This window comes from Rhinatrema bivittatum, chromosome 2 (assembly GCF_901001135.1).
Source record: "Rhinatrema bivittatum chromosome 2, aRhiBiv1.1, whole genome shotgun sequence".
Classification (NCBI taxonomy): domain Eukaryota; kingdom Metazoa; phylum Chordata; class Amphibia; order Gymnophiona; family Rhinatrematidae; genus Rhinatrema; species Rhinatrema bivittatum.
The window spans coordinates 401,488,402-401,516,104 of NC_042616.1; the positions used below are offsets into that span (position 1 = coordinate 401,488,402).

Genomic DNA, 27,703 nt, shown 5'->3' on the forward strand with positions numbered 1-27,703 from the left:
ACGGCCCAGCTCCACTTTTACTTTTTATTATTTAATTTAGATTTTTTGTTACCATGAGGTATATACCAATTATTGTATTTTAATTTTATTTAATTTTATCTTTAATTTTTAACTCTATTTATTTTATTTTTCATTTTACAATGTAAACCGTTTTGACAAAAAAACCTTGTTTTGAAAAACGGTATATAAATACTTTTAAATAAATAAATAAATAAATAAATGAACAGACTTAGGGGGGGGGGGGGCACATCGGCTGCCCAGCAGGGGAAGAAAAGAATGGCTACGCTGTCAAATCTTGGTGCCATGGAGGCGCGCCGGAAGCTCAGGAGAGTGGGAGCTGCTGGAGCATAGGAACCTCATTGTAAGCCGCAGCCTAGCCGTGCGCCTCTTTCGCAGGGAGAGGAGCTGCGTTTGCTGTGGCAGGACCCAGGCGGGGAGCCGCTTACTCTGTGGCAGAGCTGGACATGGGAACAGACGCTGAGGTGTTCCACAGCCCAGGAAGAGCTGCCACCCTCAGCCCGGGAGGAGTTCTTATTGCTGCAGGATACTAACCAGGGAGAGAGATCACAGCTGTTGCCCACCGTGGGGAAAGAAAGTGGTGAGGTTGAGGGAGGGATTGGGACGAAGAGGCCAAGAATGAGGAAGAGAAGATAGAGAAGGCAAAAAGGTTAAATAAGCAAATCAAAACATGAGGCAGTAAGAAAGATGAGCAAACTAGCAGGCCGATACAGTACAGTGCGCTCCGCCGGAGCGCACTGTACTGTATCGGCGATTGGACGCGTGTTTTCAACTCGCTAGCTTTACCCCTTATTCAGTAAGGGGTAATAGCGCGTCGAAAATGCGCGTCCAACCCTCCCCCCCGAACCTAATAGCGCCCGCAACATGCAAATGCATGTTGATGGCCCTATTAGGTATTCCTGCGTGATTCAGAAAGCAAAATGTGCAGCCAAGCCACACATTTTACTTTCAGAAATTAGCGCCTACCCAAAGTTAGGTTTTAATTTCTCCGGGCACCGGGAAAGTGCACAGGAAGTGCTCCCTCCGACTTAATATCATGGTGATATTAAGTCGGAGGTACCGAAAGTTAAAAAAAAAATTGAAATCAGCTCGCGGGTTGAAAACCGGATGCTCAATTTTACCGGCATCCGGTTTCCGAACCTGTGGCTGTCAGCGGGTTTGAGAACAGATGTCGGCAAAATTGAGCGTCGGCTGTCAAACCGCTGACAGCCGCTGCTCCTGTCCAAAAAGAGGCGCTAGGGGCCTTAATTTAAATATTTTTATTTACTGAATTGCATTCGCCCGCTCTCCTGCGACTTTTACTGTATCAGCCCGTAAGAAAACTACAAAAATATGGAGAAAAATAGGAAAAAAAAAATTAGTAAAAACAGTGTAAAAGCCAAACAAAAATTAAGTTTGGCTGGGTGCGATGGAGTTTCTCAGCTCCTAAAAAACATTTTGGCTGGCACCTAAGTTTGTTGAAAATTTTTCTAGCCATTGTTAATGAGATGTGTGATGTGTGTGTCTGGGTGTGGTGTGGAGTGTCTCTGTGCTTTGGTCTGTGTGTTTGTGGCTCTGTCTCTGTGTGATATGTGGTCTGGGTGTGTTTTGTCTATGCCTGCCTCTCTCTCTCTCTCTCTCTCTCTCTGTCTGTGGTGTGTCTGTGCTTTTCTGTCTAGGTGTGGTGTGCCTGAGTCTCTGTGCCTGTCTTGTGTTTGGTTTCTCTCTTTAAGGCCGATACAGTACAGTGCGCACTGTTAACCCACGTTTGGACATGCGTTTTCGATGTGCTAGCTTTACCCCTTATTCAGTAAGGGGTAAATAGAGCGAAAACATGTGGCCAACCCCGCCCCCCCAAACCTAATAGTGCCCACAACATGCAAATGCATGTTGATGGCCCTGTTAGGTATTCCCGCGCGATTCAGTAAGTAAAATGTGCAGCCAAGCCGCACATTTTACTTTAAGAAATTAGCGCCTACCCAAAGGTAGGCGTTAATTTCTGCTGGGGAAGTGCACAGAAAAGCAATAAAAACTGCTTTTCTGTGCACCCTCCGACTTAATATCATGGTGATATTAAATCCGAGGTCCTGAAAGTTTAAAAAAAAAAAAATTGAAATAGGCCCGTGGCTCACGGGTTGAAAACCGGACACTCAATTTTGCCAGTGTCCGGTTTCCGAACCCATGGCTGTCAGCGGGCTCGAGAACCGACGCCAGCAAAATTGAGTGTTGGCTGTGAAACCTGCTGACAGCCGCCGCTCCTGTCCAAAAAGAGGCGCCTTTTTTTACCGCTGGCCCTAATTTAGATAAATTAAATTACTGTATCGCGCGCACAGGAAAGTGTCCTGTGAGCGTGCTGGGAGAGTGGGCACCCGCCCGCGATTTTTACTGTATCGGCCCATTTCTCTTTGAGGTGCCTTTGTCTTTCTGTGTCTGTCTGGGTATAGGGTAATTATTTGTCTGTGTGTCTGGTCTGTCTTGGATATCTGTTTCACTTTCCATCAGTCTCAGCGTGGCATGTGTTTGTCCTGGTATGGGATGTCTGCCTCTGTGTTTGTGTGTGTGCGTACTCTTTTCAACAACTTTAAAAGGGAAACAAAATGGGGGCTTTGAGCCACTGGTGGCAGTGTAGCTGCCTGGTGAATTTATTTATTTAACTGCTTTTATATACCGGCATTCGTCAGAAACATCATGCCGGTTCACATTTTAACAAAAGGTGTGGAAAATACAGTGTAACAAGGGAAGGGGAAAAAAACAGGATAACAATAACCAAAGACAGTCTAAGAATATACAGATCTAAAAAACTGAGTTAACGTAGCAGAATTCAACCATAGGTTAAATGAACAGGCTTAAAAAGAAAAACAGTTACAGTAATCAACAAAGCTTATGACGGCTATACATATAATCAAATTTGCCGGAAGCAACAGTGTATAAAGAAACCTTACATCAGAAGGGATAATCAGGGAGCAACATTACGTGAGGCAACATTACAATGCAACAGTACATAAGGTAACATTACATAAGGCGACATTACATAAACTAACTAAAGATGACATTACATAAAATAACTAAAGAAGACAGGTGACATTAACAGACGAAGTTATGTAGCTCAAATATTAGAAGTTCCAAATGACTTGAAAGATTCAGCTGAGAAAATTCTGGATGGATATGACGAGGGACAGCCTCGTAGAGGTGGGTGGAACAGAGAAAATAAAAAAAAGGGGGGAGAGGGGCTAGGAGAGCAGGACCAAGAGGGTAGGGAAGAGGATGCAGAAAAGCTAATCTGGGTAGGCCTGGTGAAACAGCCAGGTTTTTAATTGCTTTCTGAATTTGTTTGGGCAGGATTCAATGCGGAGCTTCATGGGCATGGAATTCCAGCAAGTAGGGCCAGCAATGGACAGTGCTCGTTCCCTGGTGGCAGAGAGATGAGCAATTTTTAAGGAAGGAACGTGCAAAGTACCTTTGTGAATTGATCTAATCGGTCGGTTCTGTTGGACAGCACTGAATTCTCCTCGTGTATATGTGCATATGTGCAGTGTGTGTGTATCTATCTTATCTATATGTGTATATATCTATATCTATATAGATATATAGATAAAAAGATATATAGATAGATAGTAACCCATTTGGGGGGGGGGGCCCATCCCATTACATGAATGGAAGGGGGACCATGGCTGAAAATGTTTGCTCACCCCTGTGCTATAGGATGCATCCTCAGGCAGTAATTGTGAGCTAGAAGCTCTCTTATTGTGATTATGTGGCTGTAGACAATTTCTGCTTCAAAATGAATCTCACTTTGTGGAGCCCCTGTGAAGAACCTGTATTCTTCTGCGAGCTCTTGCCATTAACGGTATTGAGAAGGGTTTCCAGACTGAACAAACGGATGCTTTAAAGTTATATAGACTCAAAACACAGAGTGGGTGTCCTGTGAGCAGCAGCAAGGTGTTGCTTTTGCTCAGATTGGCACGAGAGGAATTCACGAAATTGGATGTGCCCTGTACAGTTGTCCTGGGGTACTGCGGGTTTTCACATTTTCAGAACTGCTTATTCTTGTGGACTGGAGCAGAGTTATAATTGAACCCCTATTCTCTGCAGCAACCCAAGGGCAGATTGTGTAGCAGGGTGTATAGAATTCCGGGCATCTGATGTAAAATAAAAAAATTGTTTGCTGTCAAAATACACCCATCTGTTGCCATAAAATGGTGAGTTCAGTGTGGAAGAAATATTGTAAAACTATTAGATATTGAAAGCCATACTATAACAATTTTTGCTATTTGTAACTAATAGCAGACACCACTAGTTCTTTTTAAAATATTTCTGTTATGGTGGTGGTTGAAGGATAGCGTAGCGACCGTGTTACTGAAATGGAATTAGTCATTGAGAGCAGATGGCCTTCGCCTCTCCCCATTCATTTAGTGTTTGTTTCGGTACTCAAATTAGCAGTAGGTAAGGACCCCAAGGTTCATCTAGCCTGCCTTTCCCGATGCAGTACTGCAGAGCTTACCAAATCTCGGATTTTGCCATCACATCCTCACCTCAGAGGTTCAACCGTGCTTAATTCATAGCAGCCAGAATTCTTAAGGGGAGAGGGAAGAGATAGTGCCGGTGGTGGTAAAATCTATATTCTTATCGGGGGATGGTGGATTTTACTTGTTTACTCTTCAGGGTTTATTAAGAAAATTGTTTTTTTTCCCCCTGACTTTTTCCCTCCCCTCCAGTCTGTCGTCCCCATTTCCTCCTTCCTTCTACAGTTTGATGGCTGCTTCCGACACCAGCATCCACTGTTCCCTACCGCCGTTGCTTGCCCTCAGCCCCCAACAGCTGCTCTCCTGGTCTCTCCTCCCTACCTTGACAGCCACTGTGCCTTCTGTCCTGTGGCTGCGGCTACTCTCCTCCACCCCGGCGGCTGCTGCTGAGGGCTGCTGCTGTTCTTTCGGTCCCTGGACCGAAACATGTAGATGTGAATCAATTATTTACTCTTTCGGATTATAGAAAGTCTAGGGGGCACTCTATGAAGTTAGCATGGGGCACATTTAAAACTAATTGGAGGAAGTTCTTTTTTACTCAATGCACAATTAAACTCTGGAATTTGTTGCCAGAGGATGTGGTTAGTGCAGTTAGTATAGCTGTGTTTAAAAAAGGATTGGATAAGTTCTTGGAGGAGAAGTCCATTACCTGCTATTAAGTTCACTTAGAGAATAGCCACTGCCATTAGCAATGGTAACATGGAATAGACTTAGTTTTTGGGTACTTGCCAGGTTCTTATGGCCTGGATTGGCCACTATTGGAAACAGGATGTTGGGCTTGATGGACCCTTGGTCTGACCCAGTATGGCATTTTCTTATGTTCTTATGTCTCTGTCATGAAACCTCTGAGCGCATCTCTGTATTGGTGGGAAAACCTCTCCAATTTGGAGTGGGAGATTCCCTTCCAGGCCGCCCCGCCTCAAGTGGTCCTCACCACAGACAACTCTCCTCAGGGCTGGGGAGCTCATGTGAACAGCCTCCACATGCAGGGTCTCTGGACCGCCCACGAAGCCCGCTGCCAAATAAACTTTTTGGAGCTTCGGGCAATCCGTCACGTCCTCTGGGCATTCAGGAACCGGTTGTCACAAGACAGTCCTGATCTGGACAGACAACCAGGTTGCGATGTGGTATGTCAACAAACAAGAAGGCATGTGTTCGTTCCTCCTCTGTCACAAGGTGGTGCAAATGTGGTCCTGGGCCCTGTCACAAGGGAGGTCTCTGCGAGCGACCTACCTACCTGGGACTCTAAATGCACTGGCAGATCAGCTGAGCCGTTAAGAATATAAGAAATTGCCATGCTGGGTCAGACCAAGGGTCCATCAAGCCCAGCATCCTGTTTCCAACAGAGACCAAACCAGGCCACAAGAACCTGGCAAGTACCCAAACACTAAGAAGATCCCATGCTACTGATGCAATTAATAGCAGTGGCTATTCCCTAAGTAAACTTGATTAATAGCCATTAATGGACTTCTCCTCCAAGAACTTATCCAAACCTTTTTTGAACCCAGCTACACTAACTGCACTAACAACATCCTCTGGCAACAAATTCCAGAGCTTAATTGTGCCTTGAGTGAAAAAGAATTTTCTCCTATTAGTCTTAAATGTGCTACTTGCTAACTTCATGGAATGCCCCCTAGTCCTTCTATTATCCGAAAGTGTAAATAACCGTTTCACATCTACTCGTTCAAGACCTCTCATGATCTTAAAGACCTCTATGATATCCCCCCTCAGCCGTCTCTTCTCCAAGTTGAACAGCCCTAACCTCTTCAGCCTTTCCTCATAGGGGAGCTGTTCCATCCCCTTTATCATTTTGGTTGCCCTTCTCTGTACTTTCTCCATCGCAATTATATCTTTTTTGAGATGCGGCGACCAGAATTGTACACAGTATTCAAGGTGTGGTCTCTCCATGGAGCGATACAGAGGCATTATGACATTTTCCATTTTATTAACCATTCCCTTCCTAATAATTCCTAACATTCTGTTTGCTTTTTTGACTGCTGCAGCACACTGAGCCGACGATTTTAAAGTATTATCCACTATGATGCCTAGATCTTTTTCCTGGGTGGTAGCTCCTAATATGAATCCGGAGGTAGCGGCCAGAATATTTCATCAGTGGGGTACCCTGGATGTAGACCTCTTTGCCTCCCTGTACAATTACAAGGTGAGCAGTTTCTGCTCCCTGTTGCCGGTGGGGCGGACATCTGGCCTGCGACGCCTTCTTGGTTACAGCCACACACTGAACAGAGGATTTCAACATATTATCCACGATGATGCCTAGATCCTTATGCTCGGTAGTGACCTCCGATGTGGAACTTTGTATTGTGTGGCTATAATTTGGGTTGATGTTTCCTATGTGTGTCACTTTGCACTTGTCCACGTTCAATGCCATCTGCCATTTGGATGCCCAGTCTTGCATATTATCACAATCCTCTTGTGATTTAACAACTTTCAATAATTTTGTATTGGCAGCAGATTTGATCACCTCGCTCATTCCCATCTCTAGGTAATTTATAAATGTTAAAAAGCAGTGGTCCTAGAATAGATCCTTGAGGCACTCCACGATTCATCTTTCTCCATTGAGAAAATGTACCATTTAGCCCTACTCTGTTTTCTATCTTTTAACCATTGCTCACTCCACAATAGAACATTGTCTCCTATCCCATGACTTTTAAATTTCTTCGAGTCTCTCATGAGGTACTTTGTCAAACGCTTTCGGAAAATCCAGATATACAATATCAATTGGCTCACCTTTATCCATATGTTAATTCATGCCTTCAAAAAAAAAGTGTAGTAGGTTAGTCTCTTGGCTAAATTCATACTGGCTTTGTGCATTAAACTATGACTATTTATATGTTCGGTATTTCGTTTTTTATAATAGTTTTCAACCATTTTTTCCTGGCACTGACATCAGGCTTACCAGTCTGTAACTTCCTGGATAACCCCTGGATCCCTTTTTAAAAACTGGCATTATGTTGGCTACCCTCCAATCTTCAAGTGTCGTAGCTGATTTCAATCATAGTTTACAAATGACTAATTAGTAGGTCTGCAATTTCATTTTTCAATTCTTTCAGCACTCTGGGATGTATTCCATCTGGTCTAAGTGATTTGCTATTCTTTAGTTTGTCAGTTTATTTTATTTTTATTTATTTATTTAGATTTTTTATATACCGGTATTCATGACCAGGTCACATCATGCTGGTTTACATAGAAACAAGGGGTGCATCGAACAGTAGAACTAAACTGGTGCAAGGGGGAAGCAGTTACAAAAAACAGGGGTATAGAAACTGGGAGAGGAAGAAAAGATGAACGGAGAGGAGTAAAAGAACTGTATGGGGATAAAATAAATAATTTAGTTTGCCCTGTTATATCTTCTAGGCTCACTGAGATTTGTTTTAGTTCCTCTGAATCATCATCTTTAAATATCATTTGTGGCATGGGTGTCTGCCTTACATCTTCCTCAGTAAAGACCGAAGAAAATAATTAATTTAATCTCTCTGCTATGGCCTTGTCCTCCCTTGGTGCCCCTGTTACTCCTTGATTATCTGCTCATTTATGCAGGCAGTGTGATACATTATCATCTGCTGTTCTTCTTGCTGTTTACTCCCATCTTCCCTTTTGATCTTTCTCCCTTTTCTCTCCCCTTCTCTTCTGCTGCTTCCAGGTTCTTCTCTATCTTCATCTCCTTGTCTTCTGGTACCTTTCCATCTTTCATCCTCTTAAATTAACCTTTATAAGTTCCTGTCCTGCAGCCAAATGAGCATAAGATAGGTAATGTTTAAGGCACAATTTAAAAACTTAACAGAATGTGAAGGGCATCTGAAAGATCACACATGCAGAGAAAAGAAAGTTGATGGACCCGTGGTAGAGATTGGAAGCATTAACAGAGTAAAGACAAGGATGGAGGAAATCATTACATTTATCTGTGTCAACTCTATAGCCAGTCAGATCTGACTGTGAGAAAAAGAGAAGCTAACATCACTTTGAAGAATGTTTACATAAGCAGTATCGCCCCCCTCACAGGCAATAAATGACCAAAAGCTGTATGACTTTTGTCTAGTTTGGATACTAGCCAGGTACTTGTGACTTGGATTCTCACTGTTGGAAACAGGATGCTGGGTCATACTGGGTCAGACCAAGGGTCAGACCAAGGGCCATACTGGGTCAGACCAAGGGTCCCTTGGTCTGACCCAGTATGGCATTTCTTATGTTCTTGTGTTCTTATGTTCAATCTGTGGTGTGTGTGACAGTTCAACTGGTCTGGCCATGCAGTTGCTTGCGCACATGCTGCAAGAAGCACAAGTTTACACTTAAAAAAAAAAAATGAAAAAGACTTATAGTCTGCAACTTCCAGTATACTTTCAGCGCAGATTACAAATTGTAACATGCATAAAATCAAACATATAATAAAATGCATTAAAGCAATACAGATTACGATAACAAACATAACATGCAGCTAGGTGCAAACAAAAAGCCATTTAATACAAAAGAAAAAAAAATGCACTTGTCATACTTCTAAATATAATGCACCAGCAACTCAAGAATATCACACAGAAGCTTGCAAATTCCGACTGTGGCCATGGTTTCCCTCATCTCCATTTGTGCCCTGGAATAGGGGTCAGGGTGGCCACTTTGTGGAAAAGAGGCAGCAGGAAGGTTATTCTGAGCCCGGGACTGAGATCACGCAGGCGAGACAGTGCTCGCTTACAGGCCCTGAACAATCTCCTGTGGGTTTCCTGGTGGAGAACAAAAGGAGGAGGAGATAGGGCTGCTGCAGAGACCGCGAGTGCGAGCTGTCTAGATAGAACCTGCGCGCCACACAATCTGCTTGCCGGCTCTATTCTGCCGAGCAGTTCCACAAACCCCTGGCCTGCCATGCCAGTCGTCTTGGGCAGGGAATAATTATGTTTTAAAAGCGGTGATGGGAGGAGGAGTAGATGGCACGGATGCACAGAACTCATGGTTGGACTTTTTCTTCTAATTCTCCAGAGCAGTTCCCCACCACTGCTGCCTCCCCTCACACCCCACCTAGACATACCAAGGGATATAGTGATCACCACACCTACGGAGAAGAGAACCGACATTTATTGGGAATGCCTGAGGCATGAAACCGTATCGGAGAGTAAGAACACCACAAGAATACAAGAAATCAATATTATTTGTTAAAGTGTCAACACTTAACTAAACAAATCGGACAGCGTGATAATCAAGGAAAGAAAAACTTATAACACTTTGAAGAATGTGTTACTCCTGGGGGAGTTCTGCACAAAAATTAAACAAGTATATGTATTCTGTGATCAATATTTAAAAATTCTGTGTACTTTTTGTCAGTATAACACAATATAATCGCAGTCTTTAAGAAATAATTCATTTACAATGTCTTGCAGACCTCCTTTATGAATACGGAATACTGTAATAGTACATCATAAGGCCCAGCTGTGATCCTGTCTCTGATCCCTTAGTTCTGTCCTCCCCACCCCTCTTAATTCGTTCCCTCCCTTCTTAGGCTTGACCTTCCCAGTCCTCCAGCCGTCCGCTCAGCAACACATACTCTCTCCCTCTCCACAAGCTTGAATCCCCTGCCCGACTCTCTCCCCTCCCCCAGGCCTGACCCCCCCAGCACACACCTCTTTTCCCTGTTCCTTCCCATCCATCCCAGCATGTATGCACACACTCTTTCTCTTACTACTACTATTAAACATTTATATAATGCTGCAAGATGTATGCGGCGCTGTGGAGCTATATATAAGAAACAGTCTTTGCTCTAGAGAGCATACAATGTAGTCAAGGCAGACTTTCTCTCTCTATCTCCCTCCCTGCTCCCCTGCCAGGCCTGAGCGTTCCACCTCTCTCCATCTGAGCCCCTCGGCGTGCTTTCTCTCCTGCTTGTTCTTTTTCTCTTTCTTTCTGTTTTCTCTCTTCATCCAGCTTGCTGACTGTCCTCTCCTAGCACATTCTCTCTCTCTCTCACCCTTCCCTGAGGTCTGACTGTCATAAACCCACTGCCTCTTTGTTCCGCTTGCATGGTACCAGCGCTACCTTCTGATGCCTCTCCACCAGAATCTTCAGGCATACTTAATGGCATCAACCAGGGCCGGATTTAGGCATAGGCAACATACTGGCATGTGCCTAAGGTGCCAGATTCTGAAGTGCCAAACCCTTGCTGCTCTCTGATTTCCAGGAATGACCTCCCACCCTCCCATCCCCGATCCTCTGCCTATGGATGCCATAATTTATCCAGCTCTGGCATCATCCCATTCAAGTGATCAAATTATGCTTAAGTATGAAAGTGAGCAAGCATCATCAGTCTCTGTCCTTAAGTCTGGACAGTCGTTCAGCAAATGGAGGGAATGACTGAAAATCCACCAGTACATGAAGGGGCAGAGGCTACAGTCTTAGCAAAACAAGAGGAAAAACAAGGAAAAATAGCCGCAAGAAGCCAGATACAGTGAGAAGTACAGAGAGCTACTTCAGAAGCCACATGTGGATTAAGATTTGACACAGCAGTAGTTAAGGAAAGGTGAACTCACACATGGAGGTGAGAGATTAATTGCTGCACAGGACTATGACGCATAGCTTGACTTGCTTTGCTTTTAGGCTTGGCCATAGAAGCAGACCTGTACTTTTTCCGTTATGTCTGCAAATCAGTAAAAGTCGGTGCCCATGTTGGTTGCTGTCTGAATCCAATTCCATTTTATCCCCACCACCATCAAAGTGGAGAGTGATATTGCAGTTGCTTCAATAGTATTAAAGCTTATTGGTTGAGGGTAATCATCACTGTGCTTCTGCTAAGGGTAGTAACTGTTGCACCAAGCAGGTTACCTCTGTGCACCCTTTTCTTCAGTTCTGTCCTCTATCCACAGTGTTTATCTCATGCCCCTTTGAATTCTTTGACTGTTTTTGTCTTCATCACCTCCTCCTCTGGAAGGGAATCCCAAGCCTCCACCACCCTCTCTGTGAAGAAATATTTCCTGTTGTTTGTTCAAAGTCGCTCCCCCCTTCAGGAATTTCATTTCACGACCTCTAGTTCTACTGTTTCTCTTCCAATGGAAAAGATTAGAAATTCATGCATTATTTAAAACCTTTCAGGTATCTGATTTGTGTCCTATTTCCCCTGCACCTCCTCTTTTCCAGGGTATACATATTAAGGTCCTTCGGCCTCTCATAAATCATTTAATGGAGACCCCACACGATTTTGGTCATCCTTCCTTGGACCTCTTCCATCCTGTCTCTATCCTTTTTGAGATACAGGCTCCAGAACTGAACACAGTACTCCAGGTGAGGCCTCACCAAGGACCTGTACAAGGGCATCACCACCTCCTTTTCCCTACTGGTTATTTCTCTTTCTATGCAGCCCAGCATTCTTCTGGCTTTAGCTATCACCTTGTCACATTACTTTGCTGTCTTCAGATCGCCAGATACTATCACCTTAAGATTTCTCTCTTGGTCCATGCAAAACAGTCTTTTACTTCCATCACATTCAGCTCTTTTGGATTACTGAATCCTAGATGCATGCCTCTGCATGTCTTGGCACTGAATTCCAGCTGCCATATCTTCGACCACTCTTCAAGCTTTCTTAAATCATATTTCATTCTCTTTACTCCTTCTGGTGTCTGCTCTGTTGCAGATCTTAGAATCATCCACAAATAGACAAACTTTACCTTCTATTCCTCCCACAATTTTGCTCAGAAAGATATTGAACAGAACCAGTCCCAACACCAATCCCTGTGGCACTCTGCTTAACATGATTCTTTCTTCTGAGTAGGTTTCATTTACCATCACATGCTGTCTTCTGTCTATCAACCAGTTTGTAATCCACACTGCCACTTTGGTGCGCACTCCCAAGTTTCTCATTTTATTCACAAGCCTCCCATGCGGGACCATATCAAAGGCTTTGCTGAAATCCAAGTAGATTATATTGAGCGCTCTTCCTTGATCCAGTTCTCTAGTTACCCAATCAAAACAATTTATTAGATTTGTCTGACAGGACCTTCCCCTGGTGAATCCATGCTGCCATGAGTTCAGCAACCCACCGGATTGTAGATAGTTCACTATCCTTTCATTCAGCAGAGTCTCCATTAATTTTCCCACCACTGAAGTGAGACTAACCGGCCTGTAGTTTCCAGCCTCCTCTCTGCTACCACTCTTGTGAAGTGGGACCAACACCGCTCTTCTCCAATCCCATGGCACCACTTCTGTTTCCAGGAATCTAATGAACAGATCATGCAGCGGACCCACAGCACATCTCTGAGCTCCCTCGATATCCTGGGATGAACCTCATCCATTGTCATGGCCTTGTCCTCTTTCAGTTTACCTAGCTCTTTCCATACAATCTCTTCTGTAAATGGAGTTTCATCCACCCCATTCCCATCTTCGGTCTGGTCAACCAGCAATGATCCTTCTCCAGGGTCATCTTTAATGAACACCGAATATTTGTTGAATATTTTTGCCATTTCTTCATCTCTCTCCACAAAGTGCTTCTTGTCACCTTTCAATTTCACTGTACCGCTTCGGGCCTCACTTCTTTCTCTGATATATCTGAAAAATGTTTTGTTACCTTGCTTTACCTTTTTGACAATTCTTTCTTCCGCTTGACCTTTTGCTTTCCTGATTTCTTTCTTCGTCTCCTTCACTTTTACCAGATATTCTTCTTTGTGTTCCTTTTTTTTTTGGATCCTTTATACTTCTTGAATGCTGATCTTTTTGCCTTTATTTTTTCAGCTACCCCTTTAAAGAATTAATTTGATTTCTTTTTCCTCTTGTTCACTTTTCTAACATGTTTAATTTGGCCCATTTTCTCCCAGTCTTCCCGTTCTTTCTCCAGGTATGCCCTATTTTGTCAAAGTCCGTATTTGTGAAATTCAAATCTCAGGTCTTTGTGTGACTTTGCAATAACGAACCATATCATCTGATGATCACTGGTGCTCAGATGAGCCCCTACCCGAACATCAGAGACATTATCCCCATTAGTGAGCACTAGATCGAGTATCACATCCTCTCTTGTGGGTTTCATTAGCATTTGTTTGAGCAGAGCCCCTTGAGAGGGCATCCACTATCTCTCTACTTTTTTTTGTAGGATGGTAAAAAGGACAAATGCACATTCTGTGATTATAGAACTGGAAATGGTTATATATCTTATTGCTGGTTGTGATGTGCTGAAGTTAGAAGGCCTCTATACAGAAAGGCTTAACAAGGTAGCGCGGCTCGTCCATTGGAAACTATGTAAACCTTATAATATTGCTGTACCAAAGAGGTATTGGGAACACGATTCTAAAGAAAAAGAAGAGAGCGAAGAGGTTATGATCACCTGGGACATTCCTATTCCCACAACAGGAAGATCAATGCTAGAAAACCAGATATTGTGATGGAGAAAAACACAAGAACGACACTGCTGAGTCGATACCCAGTGACTGTTCTCTGGATCCTATGGAGAAGCAAAGATTTATATTCCGTCTTTTAGACACTTGAAAGCAGATTACATTCAGGGACTATAGGTATTTCCTGTCTCCAGAGGAATGCAATTAGAGACCAAAAAAAATGTGGCAGAAAGATACAGAAAGGTAGTCCCAATTATACTGGGTGTCACTGGCCTGATTAAGAAGAATTTCCAAGTGCACCTTGATATGTTGCCTGTAAAGATTGCACCCTGTGAACTCCAGAAGGAGGCTTTCTTTGGTACATTTCAAGTACTGAAAAGGGCATAAGCAGTAAAATTGAGAGATTGAGATCATCCCAGCATGCCCTGGTTTATGAATGAGGTTCATTCCTGTTAAGATATGTGCAAAACAAACCTATTTGAAGACACTGCCCCAAGGGACTTCTGTGCAAATTCTGTGTAGTGCTGTTGTGCAGAATTTCTCTAGGAGTAATTGTGTGTGTGTACTTGCCAAATGACAGAATAAATCCTCCCCCTCCCCGCCACAAATCCCCCATTACAGTAACACATAACAAATGTACAGTAAATAGCAAACACCACTAAATATGCCATCAGTACTACATGCATGGATGGCTGTCAAATGGATATATATGTCCAATCATCTGTGCATGTGCATCCAACATTTAGTATAATCCAAGATCAATAGGAAAATAGAGACAGGCATACAGGAGCAGGCATAAAAACCATGGTCTCGGAGCAACGGCTGCAGGAAGAGGGGCACCTTTGCTCTCTAGGTAGCTCTGCAGCTTCCATCTGTGTAATCAGGCAATGACAACATTCTCAGTGGGGGTGGCATGAGGCCCTCATGTATGGCCTCCATGGTGACGCTGCAGACGTTTTTAAAAAGTTAACTATGCAATTCACAACTGTAGGTCCAAGGTGACCAGGAGGTGGCGTGAAGCAGGTTTCCAGCTGTTTGCTGTATGTAGGATGGCTTTTGTGTTTCATGCTCAGGTGTGGCTGTGCCAGCAATGCTTCTCGTTACCCTTGTAGGAGACACAATGCCAGCCCTGTCTCCTCGCAACCTCTTGCAAAAGCCACTGACTATGCCCTCCACCCAAGCCTGGGCTTAATATTGCACCAATTGCAGATTTAGAAACTCCTTATTTAATCAAGAGATTTTTTTTCCCGTAGTCACAGAATGGACGGGGTGGGGGTGGGGTGGGATGGGGGGAGTCCTTTATTGAAGGAAGCTGTGGTGTCTGTCTAAAGCTAAGGTTTCCTGGTTACAGCACCAGACCTGTACGATCCTGTTTGGGTAAAGTTCATGGTCAGTGAAGCCTTCAAGGGGGAGAAAGGAAACACAACTGTGCCCAGATGTGCTTTCCCATTCCTCTTTGAAGGCCCTGGTTGGCTACAATGTGCCCAGGAATTCCATTATGCCCGTATTGTTCGTCGGACACTTCTTCAGTGTGATGTGAGCTTGAGGGATAGCGGTGGTGGGCCTCTTGTGTTGCTAGTTTTTTTTACCTTAGCCCAAGCTTGGCATCACAGCATGAGCATGCTCAGGATGCTGCTTCCACCAAATGGTGAGGTCAGTAGAGTGATGCTTGTATATTTGAAAAGGGATAATGAAGTTCACACATATTGCGTTGACTGATAACCTCTTATTGAAGTCAGAGCAAGATTTAGTCTTAAAACCCCAAGTATTATGGGTTTAAATGGTATTTAGAGATGTATAGAGCCTCATTTTTTCCCCCCCTTAAGCCCAGGATGCAAATAATTTTAATTCCCAAATGCAATAGATAGTTTTTGACCAAAAAATGTTGCTAGTCCTGATTTTGTGAGAATCGAACCTGTGCTTTGTGATTCCATTTTAGTAGGATGACTGCTCACACTGCTGCACTGGTTCCTGCACGTGTGCTATACCAACATTGTTATCTATTACGGAATCTTGCTTAGCTCCCTGTCATGGAGTTGTGATGTAGCTAATTTTTTTTTAAAAGAAATGACCCCTAAATCAGAAAAGTCATAAACTCTCTTGAATTTTGTTTGTGGTTTAAATATCATATAAATATATATATATTTTTTTCTAACTAAGAGAAGATTGTGCTATTTTACAAAACCTCCACATCTACCTTGGTCTGTGTTTGCCACAACTGTCTGTGCCTCTTTCCTCCTGTGATGGCACAGTCTGTCTTGGTAAATTGGATGGACTCTGTCACCCTTCCTGAGAAATGCTACTCTTCTTCTCTTCTGCCGCAATATTTTTAGACTGGATTGCATGGGTCATTGGCTTCTACATTAGAATTCTTGGACTTGTCTGGTCTGACACTTTCAAACCTTGTGCTGAATGTCTGTCTTTTATTCCTTTTTAAGGGGATGAATATCTGATCACCTTTCCAGGCAAATTTGCTTTCTTTTCTTTTCTTTTTTCCTTTTCTCATATTTTTTTCACTTTATTTCTCTTTCAGGCATGAGGGTGCTTAGGTGTTCTCCCAGAAGAAGTTAGAGCTGATATTGTTTTATCTAAACCATTCAGATCTTGGGTATAGGCAGTATATCAAATATAAATAAACATAAAGTTCTGCATTTTTTTTCAAATCTGACCTAATCTTGATTAATTTTCTTGCTGATATTTTTCCAGTGGAGGTGCAGGGGCTGTGGATATGCGTGCATAGTTTTGCAAGTGAGCAGGGAAAGGGGTAAAATACGCAAAAGACACGATCACATTTTAAAAAGGCAATACATAATTTATTGGCACAATATGCCTGGACAGATCTTACAGGCAAATAATCATGAAATACACACTAACCTAATGCATTATTGCAATGAGACTACTAAGGAGACGAGAGGGGGGAGGAAAATTAAAAAAGTAATTTAAAAAAGTACAGAACTTAAAAGCTTTAAAAAAAAAAAATAAATAATCAGGCTATATAGTACTGAAAATAAAATTTCTCCTGTATCTTTGTTTTACTTTTCCTCCTCATACGTCTTCTGTGATCTTTACTTGCTTCCTTTCCTTGCTCTGGGCGCACCGTTTTGCATCGGCTCCTAAGTGGGGGGACTGAGGAAACAGGAGGTAAGGTGCCTAAGGTCACATGGGGAGCGTGAGTGGGGAAGTGGGATTTGAGCACTCTTGTCCCTGCTTCTCAGCTCATTGCTTTAAGTAGTAGGCCACTTTTCTTCCATCTTTTACCCCTCCATCTGCCTCAGTTCTCTCTCCCCCCACCATTTAGGCTATCCTCTCTTTCATTGCTCACCACCCTCCATCCTACTCTCTGCTACAGCTGTTTATCCTTCTGAAGTGCTGCAAGGCATATGCAGTGCTGTATAGATACGCACAAGAGAGAGAACCTGCCGACCTGCCTCTGGATCTTCCTCCTAATCTTGGGCTATCATCCCCGGCTGGCAGGAATGCAGTACTTTGCTACTTGCAACCTCTGCCAAGTCCAGCAGCCTCACTGCTTTTGAATCGTACGTAAACTCCTTAGATTTTTTGTCATGGGGAAGGCAAGATCTAAGGAGCTCGGAACAGTTAATAAATAAATAAATAATTAAAATTGCAAGGCTGCTGAACTCCTCAGTCTGCAGAGGCTGCAAGCAGTAAAAGTTTAGCGAGGAAGGACTCTTCTGGCCAGCAGGTGTTTTTATTTATAGTTGCCTCAGAGGAGACCCTCCTCACTGCGGCCCTTCTCGTGACCCCCCTGGGCTTCTCAGACGTGCTGCTGGGGAGGAGAAGGACAAACATTTCTGTTTGAAATAATTATTTCTAAATGTGAATCTGTTTCCAATCCATATTAACTTTTAGAGAGTGCTTGCACGCACGTGGTTCTGTGGCAGCGGGGTGGTAACGTGCTCCTCTTGCAAGCTGGTCAGAGATGAGGTGCACGCCTGCTGGCCTTTGCAAGCCCCGTCTTCCACATGCCTGGTGTTCCTGTATACCCAGGGCCATTCGCCTGTAGAGCAAATTGGGTGTTGATGTTCCACAAAGAAACAGTATTAATTACATCGTTAATTAGTTTTCTGCCTAATTACTTAATTGGTTTCCATATATCAGATTCTATGATTAGTTACAGAATAGTGAACATGAAAGAAGTAAAGCCGTTGCTTTATTTATAGGGCAATCAGCATAAATAGGACTGGGGCTTCATTTAGGCCTTAATTTCAACATTTGTTTTTCCTGCTTTCCATAAACCTGAAAAAGTTGTAGGCTGGAACTGACTGAATTCTAAATATTGAATGTTTTTTTGTTTTCTTAAAATATTTTAGGTATTCAGGTTATTTGCATTTTTAAAGCCAGATATGGACAGGTAGAATGTTTATGTTTGATATTGGCAAAAAATAAACCGAGCCCTTAAGCAATATTGCTGGCAAAGGGGGAGCATACGCAGCGTGACCGAGGTGCACACCTTACAGTGGGGATTCTGAGAGGTCCAAATTCAAAAGCATTTAGCTGGCTATCTCAGGAGTTGTTTAGAAATTTATCCGGCTGAATTCTAGCCAGCTAATAAGATAACCGGAGCGTTCTAGGGGTGTAACTGGGAGGAGTTGAGTTAGCTGGCTAAGTCTGGTCGGGTCAAAGAGCTGTCCTAAAGTTAGTTATCCAGCTAACTTTAAGATAGCTGGCTATGTTCAATAGTGCGGTTTCACTATTTAATATACCTCCAAAATTAGCCAGATAAGTTTATTTGGCTAACTTTGCTAGCCGGACTGTCTGATTATGGACCTCTGAGTGGTTCATATCTCTCTATTTTTTTTTTCTTTTTTTACTGCTATTTTCCCTTTCTAAAGTCCTGGTTGTTTTTCAGGTGGCAGAGACAAACGTGGAGGGCCTATTCTAACATTTCCAGCTCGCAGCAATCATGACAGAATACGACAAGAAGACCTCAGGAGACTCATCTCGTATCTAGCCTGTATTCCCAGGTGAGACCTCACATCTGCCTCTGCTCCTTGTTTACTTTCATTCTCCTCACGTGTGAGACTGGTGCGACCACTGCTGTGAGGAGATTGCAACAACAAAAATACGACAGCTACTTAGCTTGCAAAGTAGGCATCACTAGCAATTCTTGTTTAACCCCTTTCCCCCACTCTTGCATGCAGGGTTTTTTGTTTTTTTTTAAATTTCTACTTTGATGTGCAGGAAGTCGCAGTGAACAAAGGCTATTCATGCTACATAATATAAGAATTGCCATACTGGGTCAGCCCAAGGGTCCATCAAGCCCAGTATCCTGTTTCCAACAGTGGCCAATCCAGCTCACAAGTACCTGGCAGTTTCCCAAACAGTAAATAATCTTCAGAGGGATAGCTGTGTTAGTCTGTTGTAGCAAAAAAGACAAAATTAAGTGGCAGCTTGTAGACTAACTAATTAAAGCATGATCTTTTGAGGACACAGTCAGATGCATGAAGTGATGTACAAGAGATGGGTGAAATATATAGAGAACATAGAGAAGGCATTGGATTAGGCAGGACATAGTGTGGAGAGTGTTTAATAGCATTATAGCATAGCCTACTGCCAGCTGAGGTAAGCGTAAACAGACAGAATGATCTCATAATAGTTAAGTTCATAGATAGATGGAGTAAGTCATGAAGCCACTATATAGTCTCTGCTGTCTACATAGGACAAATCGGTCAAATTATAAGGAAAAGAATAAATGGTCATAAATCTGACTTTAGAAATGGCAACATTCAGAAACCAGTAGGAGAATATTTCAGCCTTCTAGGACATTCTCTATATGACCTTAAGGTTGTCATACTCCTACAGAGAAACTTCAAAGGAACACTCCAGTATGAAACTGCTGAATTGGAGCTCATTAAAATGCAGTAAATAGATCCCATGATGTTAACACCCAGGGATAAGCAGTGATTTTCCCCCAAGTCTACCTGGTTAATAACGGTTTATGGACTTTTCCTTCTGGAACTTGTCCAAACCTTTTTTAACCCAGCTATGTTAACTGCCTTCGTCATATCATCCGGCAGTGAATTCTAGAGCTTAACTATGAGCTGAGTGAAAAAGTGTTTACTTCGATTTGTTTTAAATGTGCTACTTACTAACTTTATGGAGTGCCCCTTAATCTTTTTATTTTATAAAGAGTAAACAACTAATTCACATTTACCTATTCTACTCCATTCATGATTTTATAGACCCCTGTCATATATCCCCTCAGCTGTCTCTTCTCTAAGCTGAAAAGCCCTAACCTTTTTAGCCTTTCCTCATAGAGGCACCACTCCAAAAATAATTAAGTGAATTGTCTCCCTTCTCTGAACTTTTTCAGTTCTGATATTTCTTTTTTAAGATGTGGCAACTAAAGTGTTACACAATACTCTAGTTGTGGTCAGAGCATGGAATGATACAGAGGCTTTAAGATATTCTCTAATATATTCACCATTTCTTTTCCAATAATTTCTAACATTATGTTTCCTTTTTTGACCTCCATCATACACCGAGCTGAAGATTTCAGCGTTTTGTCTCCAGGTACGCCCAGATCCTTTTCCTGGGTGGTGACTTAATATTATGGAGCTTATCATCATGTAACTACAGTTTGAGGAGTTTTCCCTATGTGCATTACTTTGTACTTGTCCACATTAAACTTCATCTGCTGTTTGGATGCCCAGTCTTTTAGTCGTGCAAAGTCCTCCTGCAGTTTCTGACAATCTGCTTGTGATTTAACACCTTGGAATGTTGTAATTTTAGTTTGTCTTGGGATCTGGATTGAACCCTGTGAGGGAAGTGACTGAAGATGGTTACTTTCCTAAGCGTTGCTGCACCTTTGCACATCTGCCGACTAGACTGTGCTCTGTAAGGATGTAGCTTGTCAAGGAATAGTGACCAAAGTGTTATAATTGTTGCTGAGCCGCCTTGCACTGAATGGAAATTAGCAAGATGGGGGAAAAAAAAGCACCTTTCCTTTCTCCCTCTCTCTCTCTTCTGGCCTTCTTCCTCAGTCTCTGTGGCACGCTGGCATCCATCAGTAGCTCTAACACCACAAATAAGTCTGCTGTACCAGTGAGTATATGCTCAGCTAGGGGAGTTGGGGTCACGGGCTGGAAACCAGGAGACCAGGGTACAAATCACGACTCTCCCACTGACTCTTGTGGTGATCCTGGGCAAGTCACTTTATTGCCACAGGCACCCATGTATATTGTACAGGGATTTGTGCGGTGTCATGGTTTAGAACGCTGTGTAAATGTATAGATAATTAGATATTCTCTTGCCCCAACACGGGGAGCTGGCACTGGAATGTGGGGATTTGGAATTTCTACAAATATTTTGAACCAGTTCTACCTAATTTTGTGTGTTTTGATCCTATATATCTGGCTAGCCTTGGTCAATAAATTAATTTAGGGCAAACTGCCATGTGCCATGTGTGATCTTTGCATTCAAAAATGTCCTTTTTCACTCATTAAGGAGCTTTGGCTGTGGCGGTGAATCCAGGAAAAAAAAAAAAGTGAATTTTTTTTTCTTTTTTTTTTTGTGCTAAACTTAGCAGGCTTCCTAAATTACAGTGAAAGAAAAGGATAGATGTTTGCTGCCAGCATCATCTGAATCTGTATAATCAAGCTCCCTGCATGCACTGCGCTATGTGCCATCTTGTCCGATCCGACTTCCAACCATGTGTGCTGTCATTGGAGTGATGGCAGTTAATTCATAAGATATTAAGTCATTTTTGTAATCAATACAGGAATGAGCTACAGGCTTGGAACAGCATTTGAAATGCCATGTGAGAGATGATTAAAACGACAAGATGTGGATGATTCAGTGACCAAAGCAAGCTTGGATGGAACTAAAAATAATATTCCGGGATTCTGTCGTAATGTTGAAATGAGTCATTTTTCACAATCTGCAGAGAAAATGTAGGCTTTTTTTTTTTTCTCCTTTAAGGGTAATAATCTGATTTACATGTGATCCAAGTAAAGGGAGAAATGGGATTGTATATTTTTTCAGTTATCATAGTAGATGAGGGCAGAAAAATAGATCACTGGGTCCATCAAGTTTCTCCAGTTATTTCTGTATCGACAGTGGAAGGTTTTATCCCAACTGGCCGCCGTAGAAGCTTGGACTGCTTGTGAGTCATCCCTCCTTATCCAAGTTGGTTTTTGTTGCCATCCTCTTAGGTTCTCTACCATTCTGGGCGGACGAGCATATAAGCTCGCATAGTTAATCAGAACTGCTGTTGGTGAGCGATCCTGGAGTGCAGCTGGGCCCAGTGTTCGGAGGAGCACTGAAACAGGGGGCTGCCCACTGCATTGCATAATTTGCTCAAGTTGTGATTTAGCAGAGACCATGATCGACACCCAAGCTTATATATGAAAAGTAAGGTATTCTTTAATTTGCCAGATTTGTGGCCCAGATGCCCTGATGATATGCCCTTGAAATTATATTCAACAAATCTAAAAAAAAAAAGAATCTCGGGGACTCCTTGTTTCTCCTGCAGACCCATGCAATATCGGCGAGGGGAAAATGGGTGCGCATGATTGAGTGCCGCTTTCTCTCCTAACGCACCGATCGACCTCTCCGGGGCGCTTGATTTAATATTTAAATCAGCTGCCGCGGTCAAAAAGAAAAAAAAGAGGTACAAGGGGAAATTGCGCTTTCCTAGCGCCTCCTCGGCAGCAGACGCCCAGGAGAGGTGGCTGTCAGCCGGTTAGGAAAAAGGATGCTCATTAATTGAGCGTTCCTTTTCTTAACCTGATTGCCAGCACACTTCCAAAAAGAAAATTTTTTTTTTTAAGTTTTCCTTTTTGTTTCTCCGACTTAATATCGCCACTTTTCTCCACCACTGGCAGTTTCTCCTGGCATCACCCGTGGAACAGCTGATGCCTTCAGGCACCACACCAATCTCTGGGAGTTTCAGCCGCACAGTGCCTGTCCTTCTGTGCTGCTCTCATGGTCTTTGGCTGTAGTGTCTAGTGAAGAAACTGTAGTGAGAACAAGAAGGGAACACCCAATGGCAACATGGCAAACTTTTTAAAACTTGAGTGGATGGGCATAGTGCATTTGGACTCTAGGGTTAGCAGGCTTCGGTTTAGAACATAATACAAGATATACCATGGGAATACTGTAATTACAAGACAGGTGGGCATTTTACAGGTTACGATAATCTTTACAGAGTCAACATAAGTGTGATGGGGTTATGCCCATCACTTAATATAATCTTCAGATTTTTCCCACTATGGGTAGTGGGGGGGGGGGGGGGGTGAGTTTGTATTTTTGAATCCTTCTCTTGCCAAAACCCCATCTTTTGGGGGGATAGGCTTCAAGGGGGTGTAAAATCCCTTGGAGCATGCTCAGTAGTCAGAGGATTAGGCACTGATGTAGAAGACAGAGGAGCTTGAAACTACCTCTCGGTTTCATGAGCAAGTGGGTCAGGAGTTAAGGAGAAGGAAGAAGTTGGAGAGATTCATCCAGAGTCTCAACTGAGAAGAAGTGGAGAGTTTATGAATTTCCTGGTCTAAGGGGAAGGTCTGCTCCCCTGTCTCCCTTTGGATTTGGGCAGAACTCATTTTGATATTTTTCTTGGACTTGAGAATATTTTTCCACTGGCTGTTTTGGTGGATGTTGCAGCTACACTCTGTCTAGCTTATCCCATCCTCACCGGTGATATTTTCAATCAGGATGAAGGTGCAAGAGATAGGAATGGAGGAGAAGGTTCACCATGGACCAAAAAAATCCTATGTTTTAATTTGGTTATCTGCTGTATGCCAATACTTATTTTTGTGTTTTTGGCCTGGACACTAATTTTCAGTAAAGGATTTACTTTGAACACCATTTCTGGATTCTCTGAATTTTTCCCTACTGATTCCAGTGAAAGGTTGGAGTTCATTTTCCACCTATTCTACTCATTTTGTTTCCTTACTCCTTTTCTGGACAATATTACACCTTATTGAGATTTTCTTCCTAGAATCTGAGCCGTGAGTAAGCCAGAGGGTGATGTGCTCATGGCCCCAGAATAAATTCTTTCTTCTCGTCTTAAGTTGAGCCCTGACCCGTTGCAGTCCTAGTTGAGGATAAAGCACCAGACCGGGGATCTGCTACATAAGGATTATGCAAAGAAGATGCATGTTGACTAGGAAAATTCTAATGTTGACCCAGTAAAAGAGATCACATCTTGCATGGTATTTAGAGTTTTTCAAGATCAATATGACTGGTGGGACATGGTACCAAAAGACTGATGCAAAGAGCGCCCTGATGGTTACCATTGTCCACAAAATGGCATATGTAGTGAATAGTAATGAAAATAGAACTTGGATTAGCATCTGATCTTGGGAGCTATTGTAGTTTCCGATGAATTTCATGGTAAGAGGCAAAAAAAGTTTTTAAAGGTGACGACTAAAGAACTTTAGTGTGTTTAGAGTTTTATTGAACTACTCTGGATCTGAGATGTTCAGATAGTCTGTTACTTAGGAAACTGAGTCTCACTTGGACTTCATAAATTGTACAAAAAGAGACCTGTTGGCCATTAAGATCTTACGAAACCAGTGACGAACCACCCCCGTGTTCTGCAGTAATTGTCCTCAATGTGAAATTAGTCAGCTTGCCTGGCTTACGTCCATGACGTTGTAGAGAGCCGAACGTGATGACTTAATGAATGTATGCATTCACCACTGCTTCATGTCTGTGTGGTCTAATGAGGCCTCGGTTTTACTCCCCCAGCAAACTTGATGAAAGGATTAGTTGGAAAGGCAGTTTAAGATGCGCTCAGATTGCTGTTTTGCTTTATTCTTGATGGTTATGAGAATCAAGATGATTTCCCAGTGAGGTTTTCTGTTTTTTTTTTTTAATTGTGCTAGATTACAGCAACACTGTGGCTTCTTCTTCTACCCTTATTATGATGTGTAACTTAACCATGATTTTATAATTTTAGGGGGGAGATGCATGTTGCAGCTGTAGTTAAACTCTGTGATTTGTTCTTGCATTTGTTTTGATTTTTAGTATTTGCAGAACAGACTCTTAAAAAGATAGGGCCCAATATTCAAAGATAAAACGTTCATGTTAGTTAGCCAGATAAGATTTATCTGGCTAACTTACATGGGATACTCAGCAGCATGTATGTCACCACTTAGCTGGATAAGTTATATCTGGCTAATTTAGATATGCTGTATGGCACTGGGAGATAAGCTTCCCAGAGACGCTGGAGTTTTTTGGGTTCCAGGCCCAAGCAGACCTCAGAGGCATTGTCTGTGGGACAGGTACTGTCAGCATCTTCACCACTGACTTATCACTCAGGATCTGACGCTGTTCTCCTGGGGGTATGGCTACAGATCCAAAGCTGCCTCTGAAGAGGAGGGATCAATGGGTCTCCCTTCCGTTTCCTCTCCTCACCCAGAGAAGGAAGTCCCCTCCTGAGGACCTCAACTTCACTGGCTTTAAGAAATGGCAGAGGCCATTCCTTTACTTTGCTAATGGAGAATAAAACCAGAAACAAGAAAGACGTATTACAACTTTCTCCCTGTATGTCTGTGTGAGCATTAGAGAGCGTACGAGCGTGTAATCTTGTATGTGAGAGCATGTAAGCAAGTGAGTCAGTGAGCATCCGTGTGAATGTAAGTGCCTATATGTAAGAATGAATGTGTGTGTGTGTATATAAGAGAGAGGAGAAAGTTTGTGCACCCCCCCCCCCCCCCCCAACTAATCCACAACAATCTCAGGGTGACTGTGGAATCAAATGTTCCCTGGTAAAGAGAGGTGGAATTTTGAAAAATCCTTTATTTTAATTATTGGGTGGTGTTTGATGTGTCTACTGTTTAGAAATATTTTATTGGTGATTGGGAAATTTTTAAAACTTTTTATGAGTTTTTAATTATTGGAGATGAAATTCTTCTAAGCACAAAGGAAGAGCAGGATCTGGGAGTAATTGTATCTGATGACTTTAAGGTGGCTGAACACATGGATAAAGCAATGGCAAAAGCCAGAAAGATGCTTGGCTACATAAGGAGAGAAATGGTCAGCAGAAAAAGGGAGGTGATATTGTCCCTGTTTAGGTTCCTCAGTTCTTGAGCTCACACCTTCAATAGGATGTAAACACGATGGAGTCTGTCCAAGCAGTGGCTACTAATATGGTCAGTAGTCTAATGCACCAGCATCTAAATCACACTTCGTTCTAAAGCTTATGGGAATTGACTTAAAGATCTAAACATGTATACAATGGAGGAAAGGTGAGATAGAGGAGAAATGATGGAAACAATGAAATATCTCAAAGGTTTCCATTTACAGGAGGTGAGCCTTTTACAATGGAAAGAAGACTGTAGAACGAGGGGGGTCATGAGATGAGGTTGAAAGGGGGTAGACTTGGAGTAATCTTAGGAAATATTTCTTTACAGTGAGGGTAGTGGATGTCTAACACCCTCCCATTGGAAGTGTGGAGACAAAAACCAGTATCTGAATTCAAGATAGCAAGGGATGAGTACAGGGGATCTCTAAGGAGGTGATGCACATTATAATGCTGAATTTATTGGATGGATGGGCAGACTGGAATGGCCATACAGTCTTTTTCTGCCATATTTGTTTCTAGGTGGAGCTGGCCTGTTGGCAAACTGAAGATTAATCTTGTAAACCCTGTTTTGAAGAAAGTCTGCCATAGTCTGAGCAGAGTTTGTAGAGGAAGCTTTGGGAGGCAGTAGGGGTTGAAAGTTGCAAATATCTAAACATCACATTACTTTTGTTTTTTTATATTTATTTATTTATTTATATTCCACTTTTCGGCACATCAAAGCAGATTACAGTGAAGGCGCTCCAACTATTTTAAATTAGATTTTCAAATCAAAAGTTACCATTTTATGGGTAGAAGAGGAAACTGTTCCTTATTAATTCAGTTGTCTGGTAAGGATCATAGTAGATTTGCTTATTTACAGCCATTCTCATTTGGCATGAAGCTAAATTCTCATATATCTAATAAATCTTACTTCATTACTGGGACTCATCCTTGTTGCTCTTGTCATTTCTGGGAATTTAAGAATCTCACATCTTTTGCATATTACCTTGTTATATCATCTCATAATATGCAGTTCTTGGACAACTGAAAAAGAAACCTGACCAGTAAAATCCCTTTTTGATCTTCTGAGATCAAAGCTGGTACCATGTTTTGTTGTCCTTAAGATTTTGCTACAGATACCTCTTTGTAAATCTGAAAGTCTCTTAGAAGGTAGATTAAATGCTTTTGCAACTTCAGGGCAAGATGTCTCATCTATTCTTCAAACCTCCATTAAATATTTACAAACTACCTCTTTTAAATTAATTTTCATAGCCTGAGGTGTCTTAAAATATTAACACATCTTACATTATTATACTTATGTATGTTCTGTTCGTTTTCCAGCTTTCCTTTTAAGGTTTACACTACCTTTAATCAAAACTTAGTTCTGAGCATGCAATACTCTAGTTTTGCCAAAACTTTCTATTAAAACAGTTATCTTTCGCTTCAGTAGTCTTTTTATTCCTGATCTGAAATTTTAAAGAACCTACTTTAGAGGAGATCCCATCCATGTTTTTTTCTTATTTGTTTCATAAAATGCAGATTAGGTCATGGAGGTGTTTTAATGTTTATCCATTAGTCTCAGTATCCATTGAAGGTTCCTCATTGGAAAGTTGATATCTTATATTTGTTTTATCTTTCTGGAGGTAATATATTTTGGTTGAAAAAAATTTGGAAGCCATGTCTAAATTGGGGATGATAGCAATCATCAAGGAAGGCTGAGTGTGACTCTTTTGGACAAAAGTATATAACTTTACAAGCTTAAGGTAGTTCTAGTTTTGCAGTGTGAGAAGTTTTATTACTTATTGTCTTGAACTCTCTTATTGATAGGAGCACAGGGG

At 42.2% G+C, this 27,703-nt stretch overlaps 1 protein-coding gene across 1 annotated transcript in view; it reads left to right on the forward strand.

Annotated features, from left to right (window-relative positions):
- TRIO (trio Rho guanine nucleotide exchange factor) overlaps positions 1-27,703 on the forward strand; it is a 964,000-nt gene that overhangs the window by 285,315 nt on the left and 650,982 nt on the right. The window contains exon 3 of the mRNA XM_029590045.1: positions 18,705-18,819. Coding sequence (XP_029445905.1) covers positions 18,705-18,819 — 115 coding nt within the window. The remainder of the gene's footprint in view (positions 1-18,704; positions 18,820-27,703) is intronic.